Source organism: Sphaeramia orbicularis, chromosome 2 (genome assembly GCF_902148855.1).
Source record: "Sphaeramia orbicularis chromosome 2, fSphaOr1.1, whole genome shotgun sequence".
Taxonomy (NCBI): Eukaryota; Metazoa; Chordata; class Actinopteri; order Kurtiformes; family Apogonidae; genus Sphaeramia; species Sphaeramia orbicularis.
In genome coordinates this window covers 9,697,191-9,712,352 of record NC_043958.1, presented here as the reverse complement: position 1 = coordinate 9,712,352, position 15,162 = coordinate 9,697,191, and the positions used below count along the sequence as shown (strand labels likewise).

General features: G+C 37.7%; 1 protein-coding gene across 2 annotated transcripts in view; it reads right to left on the bottom strand.

The window, feature by feature from the left end:
• Positions 1–375: 375 nt before the first annotated feature.
• The window catches only part of LOC115433144 (interleukin-1 receptor accessory protein-like 1), a 610,367-nt gene continuing 595,580 nt past the window's right edge, over positions 376–15,162 (bottom strand). The window contains exons 10-12 of one of the 2 annotated variants that reach the window (XM_030154412.1): positions 9,162–9,332; positions 6,029–6,073; positions 376–3,587 (exon numbers count right to left, since the gene is read on the bottom strand). In XM_030154412.1, coding sequence (XP_030010272.1) covers positions 2,860–3,587; positions 6,029–6,073; positions 9,162–9,332 — 944 coding nt within the window. In that variant the 3' untranslated portion in view covers positions 376–2,859. The remainder of the gene's footprint in view (positions 3,588–6,028; positions 6,074–9,161; positions 9,333–15,162) is intronic. The other variant, XM_030154420.1, reaches the window with a different exon arrangement.

Here is a 15,162-nt window from a genome sequence, read left to right as displayed (position 1 = left end):
TGCCATCTGTTTTCACGCCGGCTGCCAAAAGTGCACTAAGGTCAAACAACAATCGGGACATGGGGGTTTTAAAGCGTTTTCTCGTTGCATCGACTCCTCTGATTTAGTCTTATTCTTAAATGAAACAGAGCACATTCGCTCTCTGAGTGGAAGAAGGAGACGTATTGATTGTTGTTTCAAGGTTTTACGGGAGACGGCAGAGTTATGGCGGTTGTGGGTCGGCTCACGGCCAGGAAAACGGATGTGGTCGTCGTCAGCATAAACAACGCCGCTCCATAAACAATGTGTATCGTGAGGGCATTTTCAGCAAACAAATCCAACAGTTTTCCATTTTTTTCCCCCACACATCCGGAAACATACAAGTGAGAAACAACATTACCGTAAATGTGGTTTTATTAATAATAACAGTATCTCTTTTAATGAACATTGCAGATACATAATAGAAAATAAATCAGAAACAGGAGAGACGTCGTCTCAAGAGTCGTGAAAGTGCCTGGAATAATTCTGTGCTATATATTGTCATTGTTATTCATCATCATCATCATCATCATCATCAAAGCCACCATCACCAGAAATTCATCATGAAACAAAATATGTATCATCCGACTCAGAAAATGCAAACGTTGACACCAAAATGTCATTGAAATTTCATCCGATCTGCGTTTTAACCTCCAGTCAGGATTAGTGTTCCTACTCTGAGGCCGAGCGAACAATGACCATTGGTTTCATGAATATGGCTCGATTGTCTTCATCTTAATCGCGTTCCTATCTTGATTATATTTACACGAGCGCATCCGTCGTGTGCTCTCCCATGTGATCTACCTCTGGAATTTTTCACAAAGGGGGGGGTGTTTCCAATAATCTGTCTGATATTTCACTCTGAGCAGTTTACAGCAAACGTTTAAACCAAAGAAAAAACGAGGCTAACTCAGGCCAGATTCAAATACAATAAAAAAGACCAAAGAGCGAGTAAAAGGGGAACAGATTTTCACTTACTGTTTCATGTCTTTGCATATTAAACCAAAACACCTCCCTGTTAGAAAATGCTGTGGGTATTTAGTATGAGGTTAGTTTCTGGAAAAACAAAGGTTAAGGATTAAAGCGGCGCCTGATTGGATGAAATTGTACTGATCTGACCATTTTAGTGAATATGGGAAACTTGCTTTGGTCTAATGTTTCTGCTGTAGAGTTACATATAATCCAGGATTTAATTTGCTTTTTAAATACATTCTTGTCACTCGTATGCATTAATTACATCCTATTTGGAAGGGTTTCACTCTAAAAGGCTGGAGGATGCGATGATATTGGTCAGTAGATCAAAAAAAAAATACACCAGTTACATCCTCTAAAGTGTTATATGCTATTAAAACTAAACACTGATACCTCTTTCCTATGTGCCGGGTGTTTACGGTCCCCCCTCGCCGAGCAGGAACAGCAGCAAGTGTTCGGAACTAAAGAGTAAAAGCCCTGTTTTATTTATTTATTTATCGGACATGGAGGATGGCAAACATAGAACAGAGCTGTCGTTTCGGAGGAAGTGAATAACAGAAGGTTTGTAGCCCTGGACAGCCTTGTTTGGTCCTGCAGAGGAAACCAGGTAAATGCTTCAAGTGACGCTGGATGTCATGGCTTTCCTCTTCCTCCTCCTCTTCATCCCCCACCTGTACTGACATCATCATTAATGTAGCTCCGTCCTTGTTAAATCAACTGTGAAACCTCGTGAAATCAATGAATGTAAAACCCCGCCAAGCTGCTATGAGTGTTGTGTTGAAATGTCAAAACTCTCCTTTTTTTTTTTTTTAAATGATGAAAACACAAACATACTTTTTTTTTTCTCTTGCAATATAAGGGTAAGACATTTAGTGAATGACCTATCGATTTTTTGTGAGCTATGCAGTTCCACATAACAAAACACTGTTTTTTTTTCATTATGTTTCCCCGTGTCCTTCTATCAGAAATTTTATAGGTATAACTTCTCTAAGCAAATATCCCTCAGTTACAAAAATAGACTTTTTTTTCATAAAATAATACACATAATTAATTTCTCAGTGATATAATCATCTGTTAAGGTAAATAGCAAGGCTGTCTTTTAAAAGTAAATGTTATCGTGAGAGAAACATAGAGATGTGAAGCCTAGCACCATTTTCTTCATATCGACGCCATCGCTCTTCCCTCCCCGACCTCCGCCTCTGGACTCCATGATTTGCATATTGCGGTTGAGTCTGTTTCTCAGCCGGAGAAACGTCAAACTCCGCCCTCAGAGATTGCGCTCATCTCCCAAAGGCTGCCGACTTGAACCCGAGAAAAACCCAAAACGTCATAAACTACACCGGCCGGAAAATGAAGATAAAGGTAACAACGGTTGAACCGACACATCTCACAGGCCATTGCTTCACTTTTATACAAACCGAAACTAAAAAAGGAGTCCCAACTGATGAGAAAACATAAACAAGTCCCAAACACTGATGCTACAAAGAATTAGAAAACGTATGTACAGGACCCTGTATTCCTTGACTTATCTGGGTAAATTATCGTCGGTGTTGGCTTGTGTTACTTGAGTGTTTATACAGGCATACAAAAAGTTGTCCTTGCTTCTTTTGTCACTGTTCAGTTTCCATAAAAGCTCTAATAACAGAAGGAAAACAGAAAAAAATATTGGCCACAGCTGCATCTCCACCAGTGTGTCCGGTGTGTGAGGCCCGTCCCCCTGTTGTTTCCTGGTGCAAATTCAACAGCAGTAGCTTAGTGCCGTTCGGGTCCACCCGGCTACGGTGCGTTCGGGGTCCGAGTGCCGGTGGCGAGTCCTTCCTGTGACGGACGTGGTACAGATCCAGTCTACGCTGCCCGACGCCGTCTCTGTCACCAGATGACGCTGGATATACTGGTCTCTCTGGGCAGCAGCGGCAGCATGGCGTTGTTGCCGTGGCTCTCCTCCAGACTCTGCTGACGGGGCGACTTGGACTGCGGCCGCTGTCCGTTGAGGAGCGTCATGGGGATGTTGCAGTAGGTGTGCTGGTTGCCTAGCGTTGACAGAGGCGGGAGGGTGCCGCCGGGCGGGAGGTCGTAGTCGTAGCTACGGTAATAGTGTTTCTGCCTCATCTGGGTGTGGCAAGAGTTGTGGAAGGTCGAGCGCAAGTCCGGATGTGCCGTCGCCATGGCGGTGGAGGTGGCTGCCGCCATGGAGATGGCCGAGACGGTCTGGAGCTCGCTGAAGGGGCCCTGCTCGCTGACGTCCAGCACCTGCTCGTGGGAGATGCTCAGGGGCTCCATGCGCTTGAAGGGCATCTCGTAGAGCAGCTGCTTCCAGAACTTGGAGTTGAGCTTGTTGCTGGACGGCCCGCGCCACTTGATGACCGTCAGCATCTTGATGGTGTGTTTGAGGGCCTCTACTTCCTGGTAGTTCATGATGCCGCGCAGCTCGGCGCACTCGATCAGGATGACTTTGATCTCGCCGGTCACCAGCATGTTGCGCAGCCGCGTCTCCAGCTCAAAGATGCTCCATCCCCTCCGCACCACGTAGCTGGGCGTCATGACGATGATGAGGCGCTTGCTCTGGTCCACGCAGCGGGCAACGTCCTCGATGTAGGCTGAACACATGCACAAAGACACACAGGTGACACTGTAATCCAACAGTGATCAGAGATGTTTGACCTGTTTCTACCTCCTCCTTGATAAACTGTACGTATTTGATGATTTTAATTGTACATGATACTACACACATGTGCTGTACATCTTTTAGCAACATTTCAAACTGAGCTGAAAATAAGTGGGATTTGTGGAAACAAAGGTGAAGATTGAGGTTTCAATTAAACATCTGATCAATGTGAATATCTTTACTATTAAGTGATTACAGCGACTAAACAGTTTATGAAAGTTTACTATAACACACATCAAATACTCATATTGCTACGTCTTAAACTGTAAACGTGTTTCCTCAGCTCTGGTAGACATGTAAAGGCCTAACGTCTGCTTTTAGCCCATATTACTGAGTCCTCATCAGCAGACAGATGGGATTAACTGGGCTTCTCTTCCTTATGACCCTCTGGTGTGTGTGGATCAAGACAAACTGTTTCTGTGTGTGTGTGCGCTGGTCTTTAAGCAAACAAATGCCACATCTTCTCTGCGTCCTCCCCTCTATATCTCTTGGTTCTTTCATGTCATGCTCTGCCCGAGGCTCGGCGATGAGAGAGACCTGATTAGAGTGAAGCTGAAGTCGGCCTTTACTCCAACGTGACAAGCCGATCTTTTTCCTGTTGGTAATTGGTCCTTGTGAGGCAATTCGCCACAATATGTCCCTTGAGCTAAAACTCCCACGGTGCGGCTTTGGCCTGTTTTGTTTGACCGATCAAGCAAAAACCCAGACCTTTTATTAATCTTTCCCGTGGTTGAAACAAACAAGAATGGATAAATGGATACCGTATAATTAGCTAATGAGTAGTACTTTCATTTTATGTTTTGAATTGATTCGACTGAAAGTAAATCTTCCCTCTCGGGCCAGCGCTTTATGGCTTTATGGATTAAAATCCCGCTTTCAGAGACCTCGCAAGCTTTACAATCAAAGTGTTGAATGTGTAATAATTGATTCTTGTCTCCGTAAAGATGAAATCAACATTAAATTACATGGGCCAGAAAATTTCTGTTGCCCTGTTCTCTGAAGAGTCTCTCTGAGAACGGGTGAAATGATGAAAAATCAAGTTGACAGTGCAAACATTTCAGCCTGTCACAAATGATGACTTCTAACTAGGAACAACGGAGAATACAAATAAATCAGTGAAAATAAGTTGTTTAGGTTTTATTCTCTAAGCAGATATATTCAACGCTGGTCAAAGTGTCTGTGTTTTATGTCTGGTTTTGACAACTACTACACATTCTGATACATCATTTACAACTTTAATAAACATCACTAACAACCACCTACTGAAATCTTATCTAATCAAATATGTCTGAACTACTCTGATGCAGTGAACATTGACACATTAACAGTTCATTAACCTCGTAGCATAGTTGCCAATGTCATAATTTTGTCCAAATTGTGATATCTGTGTAACTTTACTCTCTTATTACTGCTGCTTCATTTTATGCAGATTAGGTAAATATGCTATGAGGTTAAGGAATTGTTAGTTTTGTATATCATATTAAATTACATACCATCAGAAAATACTTAAAAGCATATAGGCTACTTATTGGATACATACTATGCTAATATTGTGACCAGCTTCCAGGTTGTCAATTTGTGAAAAAACACTTTAATTTGCTTTTTAACATCAGATATTTTCTCTGCATTATGAACATACTAAACTAAAATGTATGATTTTGACAACTTATAATAATAATTTTCATACTATCAATTTCAATGCAAGACCAACATAGTTAGGCTAACAGATAACACACCAAATACTTAGTTCTTATACACTGCTTATTGTAGTAACTAGTAAAAAACATATTTATGAACATTTAATAACATATCAATTAATTTTTAAATATGAAGCTAAGATTTGCACATGCTCAACTATTTTTTTATTCTGCTGAATGCTGATTTTCGCTACCTCTATTTCTAAGCTAATGTCTTAGCTAACTTATCTATCTTGCTATCATAAACTGAAAATAATTTATAACTGTGTGTTTTTGAGATTTGATGTAGCTAGTGGACTTTGTTAGAGCCAGAAGTGACCATATTTGGACAAAAGGAGTGGAATACAGGTGAGCTAATGCTAACTACTAGCTTACTCGCCTCAGTCTACAATCATTAACTATCACTACAGTGGAGCTGACTGTCAGTTATCAGAGGGTTCAAATAAAACAAGGAAGGACCCCTAAAAAAAGTAGTAACAAGGGTTTTTGCAGCTAAAAATCACCAAACTGGGCTCCGTTACCAACTAGACTCCGATACAGATTTCTCCTAAGTGCTTGAGCATGTGCAAATCTTACATATTTAACCATTAAAGCATATCAAACCTCTTATTTTGAACTGCTGATTTGATTTCTGTTGACACAAGTGTTATAAAAATCTTGGGGGGAAAAAAAGTACCTCTAAGTAGTCTTGTGTCATCCTGGAAATGATCATTGGTGAAACCTAAACATAGATATTTCAATTCAAAGTGGGATCATAAACGTTTGCAGAAAAGCATTTGACAAGCATGTGTCAAAGTGGGGACATGGCTCTGGCATAAACTGTGTTCCTCTACTGGTGTTCTGCTGGCGATTGCACAACAATAATCGCGCTAACCAGTTTATTCCAGTTTAATATGGGACATGTAGCATAAAAAAGTCAAGGAAACCCTTTATTTTCTGGAGGGAGTACTACGAGTGCCAAATAATAACAACAACACTGAATCTAGAGGAGTTATGGCTGAGACAGGATGCATAAAATGTAAAAAGTAAATAAAATAATAATCAAGCGTAGTGTTGAATACTTATGAACAGCTCAGGAGAAGGATTGTTGACATATGTCGAAACCCCATGTGGCCAAACTGTGTTTATCTATAGCTGTGGATTATGTTTTATTGTATCAACTGTTGAGATGCTAATATAGTCCCAAAGGGAACTAAATGTTTGTGCGTAGACACAATCAAACACAGAGCTGGAGTAGCGGCAGACACGCTTCAGATTCCTCCCAATCCTTGCATTTTTATGCCATTTTCCCATATTACAACAGTCCCCTGCATCAAGCACATAACACAGCAAGGGATTCGGTTTATAACCTTGGCGCAACGCCACTGAGGAGGAACGTAATTAGTAATGGCGGTATGTGCGGGAAGACGGGCAGATGCAAGTATTGAAATGGAGACTAATAACATAATGACATTATCAAACTCATCTGTGTGATGAGTTAATCAAAGATAAGCACGGGGCATGGTGAAAGGCTCCGGCAGAAAGATACTGTGGCAAAACATGCATTAATATTCATGCATAAAGAGCTTTGTGATTGTACAGCTGACACTATTACACAGCAGCATGCAGGGGGACCGTTTGCATGGAGCTGGATCGGGGTGGGTTCTGTTCAGTAATTACGCTGCGCATGTAGGACGGGTTATTACGCCTCCCACCGGCTTCACATAGTGGAGATAATGCACTTTAAATACTTCAGTGCATAAACAGACACCCAGTGATTCCACACCTTCTCTATTGAGTCTGATTTAAGGGAATATTTAAGGCATTTATAGAGAAAAAAGCCACAGCAACATCTTACACAGATTAGTCCCTAAATGCTTTGCACAGCTAATTACACTTCGTTAGCCCCACGACGGAACAAGTTCCCTCTGATGGGAGCCTGTCTGAGATATGATTTACATAATGGAGCGACTTATCAGGAGGAAAAATGCTTAAAGATCACTTAGATTCATTTGTGCTATTGTAGCTGAACATTTATTTGGGTAGTTTAGGGTAGAATTATCAAGTTACTAACAAGTACCTAATAAAAACTTGCCAAGTACATGGTCAAAGTTGATTTCTTTGTAAAAAAAAAAAAAAAAAAAAAAAAAAAAAAAAAATATATATATATATATATATATATATATATATATATATATATATATATATATATATGAAAGAAATGACATAGTGCCATAAAACTGCCTGATTGGGTTAGGGTTACTTAACCCTTTGTTTGGTTTTTTTAAAAAAAATTATTTATTTATTTATTTATTTTTATTTGTTGATCATTTTGGCTGTGTTGCAGTTTTTGGCAAAAAATTTGGCAGAAATGTTTCTTTTTAGTTATATTTTTGAAGTCCAAAATCTTTAACTGTTGAATGTTTGGCAGTTTTGAGCAGAGGGGAAGTTGTTTAAGAGATTTATTTAAAATAAATAAATAAATAAATAAAAAATAATTGAAAAAAGTGCATGTACATTTTTGTGACCAGAAACAGTTTCTGACACTACAGAAAAAACACTAATGCAGTCACATCAATTTTGTTGATAATCTTTGACCTAATCAAAGCTTTATCCACCTACTATTTATTTTATGGAAAATATTCAATTTTTTGTGTTTTTGTTGTTTTTTTTTTGGGGGTAATAAATCACTTCAAATTCAAATGACTGAACTGGCATTACAAGGGTTAAAATCCTGAAAACTGTTGAATGTTTGGTAGTTTTGAGCAGGGGGGAAGTTGTTTAAGAGATTTATAAAAAAAAACAAAAAAAAAAAAGCAAGAAAAATGTTGACGTATGAGGATTTTGTAGTACTTTTTGTGTACATTTTTGTCCACAAAGGTGACCAGAGTTTTTTTGTTGTTTTTTTTGTTTTTTTGTAGGGGGGCATACGGGTTAATACATAAAGCTAAAGGGTCACCAGAGCATTAAATGTTTATTAAACTACAGCTGAAAATTGCTCCTGCCATTTTTTTATTCTTTGTAAATGCTTTACTGTTTAGTACAACTATATAGCCTTTAAAAACACACCCTATGTGTGAATCGACTCTATATTGTTGCACAGTTTACTGTTAGTATTAGGTTTTTAGCTGTTGACCTGTAATTATGACATGTCTAAATGTGGCTTTACAAATGCTGCTATTGTTCTGATTTTATCCACATCATTTCTTATTAATTCTCTTTTTTTCTTGTCCATGTTTGTTCTTGATCTCTCTGTACAGCGCTTTTGGGAAACAATATTATCATATTCAGTTAGTTTTTCAGCCCAGTTTCTTTATAAATCGCCTGTGTACGACATGCGCCGCTAAAACAAAGCCAAAGTTAACTTTGGGGGTTCTTCAGGGCCACTTCAAAGAACATCAGGATACTTTAAAAGCCCTCAGAAGACTGTGTTTATGATGGCTAAGAGGCTTCTGAATTGCAGGTGTCTGAAAGGTCCAAACGCCATCCAAAGAGGCGCTAATCTGATCTTGACCTATTTCATTGCTGCGTCTCAGCCCTTTTTACGAGTCTCAGATATAAAATAAAACAAAATAGTGAAGCTATTTCATGGAAGTAGAAGAAGAACCCCTAACAGCCCGCTCCACAGATCCACCTCAGCCACGGCCGCTTGTTAATAAAGACATGATGCCCATGTGTGCAGGTCTTAGTCACGCCACAACACAAATGCAAACACTGCGTCTTTACCACTGCACTGACGACACAAGCCACAACCAAGCCACAACACATGCGACACAACGCCACACCGCCGCGTGAACAGAGCGGGCGAGAGAGAGAGAGAGAACGCTTACTTCCTGTGGGGATCAAGTCCCTGTCTGGAATGAAGAGTTTATACCCATAATGCTTCTCCAGGACGTCGGGGAGGATCTCCAGGGCAAAGCGCTCCTCCTCACGGGTCTCCTGGCTCCACTGGTCCGGGTCCACTTTGGTGTAGGACAGGTAAGCGTCGTAGTCCTTGTTATCTGTAGAGACAGGAAATGCCCTTTAATTAGTGTGTTATTGAAGGACCCGACAAAAGTTTATCAGTTTATTGTGTGACTTTTTTTTTTGTCATGTAGAAAATCAAAATCAAGGTCAATGCTGTTACCATATTTGGGAAAAAAACAAAACAAAACCAGAAGTATATATAAAAAATCCAAGAAAAACACATGTAAGGTGAAAAGAACATGTATTTTACAACATTTTAACATCACCTTTAGAACATTAGACCAGTGGTTTTCAAACTTTTTACAGTGGAGTACACCATGAAATATATATTTTTTAACCAAGTTTCAGCATTTCTGATTGAAAAATTACTGTGCCAAAGCTGTCTGTTTTTATTTTCAAAACTTTATAAACAAACACCAGATATTTAACTTTAACTTCCTAAGACCCACTGTCCACATTTGGGGACAAGAGTTTCACAACTTTATACAAGAAAAAGAAAACTGTCCACCACAAAGGACATTTCATAAAAAATTTAAAAATTGCATCTGAAAAAACTGTTGCATCATGATGTTTCCAATATAGGCACTTATTTAATAAAGAAACAAAAAAAACTTGCACTTTGCTGACACTTCCTGGGTCTTAGGAGGTTAATATATTAAAAATAACAAATCTTGATAAGCTAATTTTGGGTGCAAAACATAAACTGAAAATTTTCATTTTCACTCAAAATAAATAAATAAATAAATAAATAAATAAATAAATAATTAAATGGTCATTAATGAATAAATGAACATTGCATCAACAAAAAATAACTACTTAATTACTTAAACTCATCTTGAATAATATAAAGTAGAAATATTACCAAAATAAAAATATTGAAGTGAAATAAGGTCAGAAATGCATTTATTGCGTTTTATATTTCAGCATTAATTCTCATTATTTACTATTCAGAACATATTGACTTATTTAATGAATATCCAAATCAATTTCAAGTACCCCCTGGACTTCTTCCAAGTACCCCCATTTGACAAATCCTGCATTAGACCAACACTGTTCATGCAGAGGTGGACCTTCCAGACTCTGTAGACCACATCTGACCTGAGATAGTTTCCTGACTGGAATTGTTGCTGTCACTGTCTTGTAATGTGTGTGGAAACGACCAAAAACACGTAGGGTTACAAACGCCATGTTACATTAAACTTGTATTGAAGCTCCCAGACCATTTTGCTTTAATTAAATGCGTATATGTTTTATGATTTGGGCATTTGGGATTTTCCTGCTTCAGTCAGCAAAGTTATGAGCTACAATACCCAGAATGCCTACTATCTATTTTCACAGTGGTGCACAGTGAGCTATTCAGTCACCGGGAGACTTGGTCGACACAGGACGCCTCCATTACACTGACCTCCGGGCTCCTCCGTCCATCCGAGTGCTTTTCATTACAGCTTCGTCCCCGCTGACGAATAATGTTACCTTGATAGCTACTTTGCCCACTGCAGGCACAACAAATTAGGCTCCAGCCTGAGCTTAAATGTCCGACACCTCCGGCGAGGCCGAAGCACGCCGCGGCCCCGTCACCTACATGAAAGCTCTGATTGACGACATGTGAAAGCTGAGAGAGGACTGACAGACGGCAGGAAGGGAGAGGGACGGTTAACATTCCTCTAAAGCTTTTACTGTGTTTTAGGGTCAAAATTGGGTGGAATAACAGAAAAAGACAGAGAGAGGAATTGAAGTTTTTATGAAGGTTTTTACTAAATCGGGCACTAATGTACATCAGTTAGAGATTTAGGATGTTGAACATGAACTGTGAATTGGAACACACTGAACAACAACTACACGACAAACAAAAAGTTAAGGATATTTCATTTTTTTGTCTTTTTTTTTTTTGGTCATTTTTGCCATTTATAAATAAAACATATTTCTGGTCATTAAAAAATGGGTTTCAATTCAATTCACACATAAAAAAGTAAAAAGCACTGTGCTAGCATCCCAACTAGCCCCAAAATTTTAAATATCCTTAACTTTTTGTTTGTGGTGTAGTTGGATTTTGACCCAGTAGTTTTTGTTTTAGGGCTTTTTTTTCTACATCAATCCAGCTGTTTTTTGACACCTGGTTGAACTCCAAAAAGCAGTTACACATTCAAACGAGGTAAAAACAGTAAAAAAACAAAAACTATATAGCGAGTTGGTCTCAATCACTGCTCTTGAGTTTTACCCCCATTCAGAAGGCGGCAGGGGGTGCACTGAGCATGCTCAGATGTCTGTGGAAAGAACAAGTCCTATTCTATCAGCACATTTTAATTTTTTTTGGCTTGAGCCATATCGTACAGATGGACAATGTAAAAGGGAAACCTGTAGCAACCAATAAAATAATAATGGCCAGTAATATAAAACCTGCCAATAATGTAATAATTCTGGCCATGTCAAAATGTAATAAAGTCAATAATGTCGCCTAATAAAATGGTTGAGCCAATAACGTAATAACATTTGGCCAATAATGTCATAAATTATTCTCTTAACAATAATACTGTTTGAACTGATAACAATAACATATTGCCAATAATGTCATAAATTTTTATAAATACACCATTCATCATATATATGGTATGTCCTATGTAGCTCTCACTCTCCTTAATTGCGGTTATAAGAACCAATTTGAAAATTTGTTCTGTAAAAAATCTTTACATTTACATTATTGTTTATTTGCTTAGATGTGTAAATTCACAATTTCATGTATGGAGGAATATAACATAATACAAGGTGTCCCAAAAAAATTTACATTGGAATTTTTCGGGACTCATAATATAATATAATATAATATAATATAATATAATATAATATAATATAATATAAGATAAGATAATCAGTTTTTACACGTTTATAATCGGTTCCTACAGGTTTCTTCAAATTTAATTCAATGCCTATTTCTCAGCCATACTGCCAAAACTGCATGACTCCTACAATTTAGGAAAATGTATTTATTTACTCCAACACCTTGATTCCCACCATTGTGAGCCATTTCTCAGCGGCGGCTGCAAAGTGAACGATAATTGGTGGAACAGTAATTTTGGTGGAACTGAGTCGACTAACGTTACTTTCTTTGAAGCCTGGATATTTAACAGACACATTTACACACAACAGAGTGAACAAGTTTATGGAAACAAAACTGAAGACCTACCACATCAAATTTAATACCTTTTAAAAACTTTTTAAGGTATTAAATGCAGATATGTAAATTCAAGACTTTTAAGACCCCGTGGGAACCCTGTATAGTATGAAAGCAAACTGCAAAAAAAAAATCTGCAGTTATTACATTTTCAATGGATTTTTTAATGCAAGGCTAATGATGTAATGACCAGCCAGTGATGTAATAACTCACATTAATGCCAAGTTATTCTGTTTTTGGCTTTATTACATTATTGGTTGCATGTCATCTCACTTTAAATTGGATTCTCAGCTAAATTAAATTGAATCTAGGAATTAAATCTCTAGCAAATTGAGATTCATAAACGTTAAAATGTTATCTTTATTAAATTTAAGACTTTTTAGTGATAATCTGGTCTAAAATAATTCTCTAAAATAATACTCTGAGACGTTCTGCAGAATTCTCCCCCTTTTCCAACCGCCTACATCTATAACAGTGCATGTATAAAAACTTCTTCCAAGTAAAGACATGACAGGAAACACCGACAGATAGAAGTCCACGGGTTGGAAGGTTTTATATAATATCAGGCTTGCGGTTTTGTTAAGCAGCCTCTGAGGATCGTGAAAACACCTTGAGAACAGCAGTAGGTATTGTTAAAGGACCTTGTGGTTTGTGAACAGATCTCTGTGTATTACATTTTCAGTGAAAGGGATGCTGAGCTCTGAAAACATAAGGAAAACCCTTTCAGAAGTGTTGACACAGCAGATTAATTTGTAGTTTTAGAATGAAATGATAAACTATTAAACATAATTTTACTACTAATCTTTTAGCTTTGGGTTCATGTCCTAAGGTTTTCAGATAATCATGACAAATTTTTGCTGTCACCACAGTCCAACTGAGGAATTTTTTTTTAATTATTTTTTTTTTCTTTGTGGTGCTCAGAGCATTGAAAATTAACATTTCAACAAACTGATGTGTTTTTGCATGAGGGTATCTGAGTTCCTCACCACATTAAATTAAAAATTTGTAGAGTCAGACTGTACATCTAAAGATAAAATGTGGAATTTTAATGTGCCAAGAGATTCTATGTACTTTTTTTTATTCACTAGGACTCACTACTGAACAAGCTTCAAATGAGGGCGAATCTGGGCTTTTGACTTAATCCATCAGGGTTCAGATCTGTGAGCTTCTGGGTCTGTGTTGAAACCATTGACACCCATTACATTATAAATATATGCACATTCATGCTGGTCTCAAATGTTTTTCTGCTGCAAGAGGTTCTTGATGAGTCCAGATTAACCCAGTTCCAGGGTGATGGGTGGACCAGGATGACAACAGAGGTGGATGAAGTGATGACCCATCATGCCTAGTGCCTACAGTACAAGATTGTGGGGGCAGTGAAATTATCTGGGGTTGATTCGGTTGGTCAGGAATGTTACAAGTAATTAAAAAAACAAACAAAAAACAATAAATAAATAAAATAAATTAACCTGTATATATACGGAATAACCAGGTTTTTACATCGATGTATTATTTTTTTCTTCTCAAATTGTGGAAGATTGGTTTAGAAAGCATGACACATCTGTTCTGAGACATCCAGAACCTAACAGTAAATGGAACTCTGGGCAGAAATAAATGTTGTGTATTTGTCTATGCTTCTACAATCAAGCATTGGAGGTTTAGTTTGGAATAAGAATTGTGTTTTCTACCTTCGAGTGGGTGGGTCTTCTCAAAAGTAGTCCACCATGTTTCTACAGTAGACCAGAATGGACTACTTTTTTTTTTTTTATGTTATTGTTGTTTTTTTTTACATTTAACAACATCGTTACGGTCACCTGCAAGTGGACCAGGGTTAATATCCTTTTAAAGATGCAATATTCATCCTACCTCAGTGCAATAATCACAACCCATGCGCCTGGTTTCTATATTTATTGTATATATTCTGTATATATGCTTACATATTTCTTATCTGTAGTATAGAGTTAGATTTTTGTATATTTTAGTCGCATTTAATATATTTTTTTGCACCATAGACAAAGCCACCATTAAAAGTCTAGCAGTAATTTTCATTTCCCTTTTGTGTTTTCACGCTACAAGTGACCATATTTGGACAAAAGGGTGGGACTTATTAACAGTTAGACCATACAATAAAGCTAGATATTAGTCTACTTACATGTTGTAGATATTTATAGAGTTAGATTTTTGTATATTTTAGTAGCATTTAATATTTTTTTGTATCACATATTTGTCATTTTCCCCTTAAGTGTTTGCAGCTAAACAGATATTCATTGTTTCCGCAACATTGACAATAAAGATCTATTCTATAGCTGCAACTTCCTACCTCCGCTCAATCCACATCTTCAACACTAAATATAACTATAGATGAACTTGACTTTGTTTCATTTTAACCACTTGAATTACAACATGCTGTAAAGTAATTGTAGAATTTTTACCCATTACCCAATTAACCCTAACCCAGTATGAAGGCTGTTCATTTCAATATGTGACAAATGTGACGTTTTGACATTTCAAATACTGCCTAAACTACATTCAACTTGACATTCTGTTCTTTTAACCCTAACCCTACCCACTGCTAACCTTTTACCTAATTACAGTAATTAATTATTAATTAGTTAACCTTGATTTAACCAGGTAAGTTAGTTGAGAACTCATTCTCATTTTCAATAATGACTTGGACATATAGAGATGAACAACCA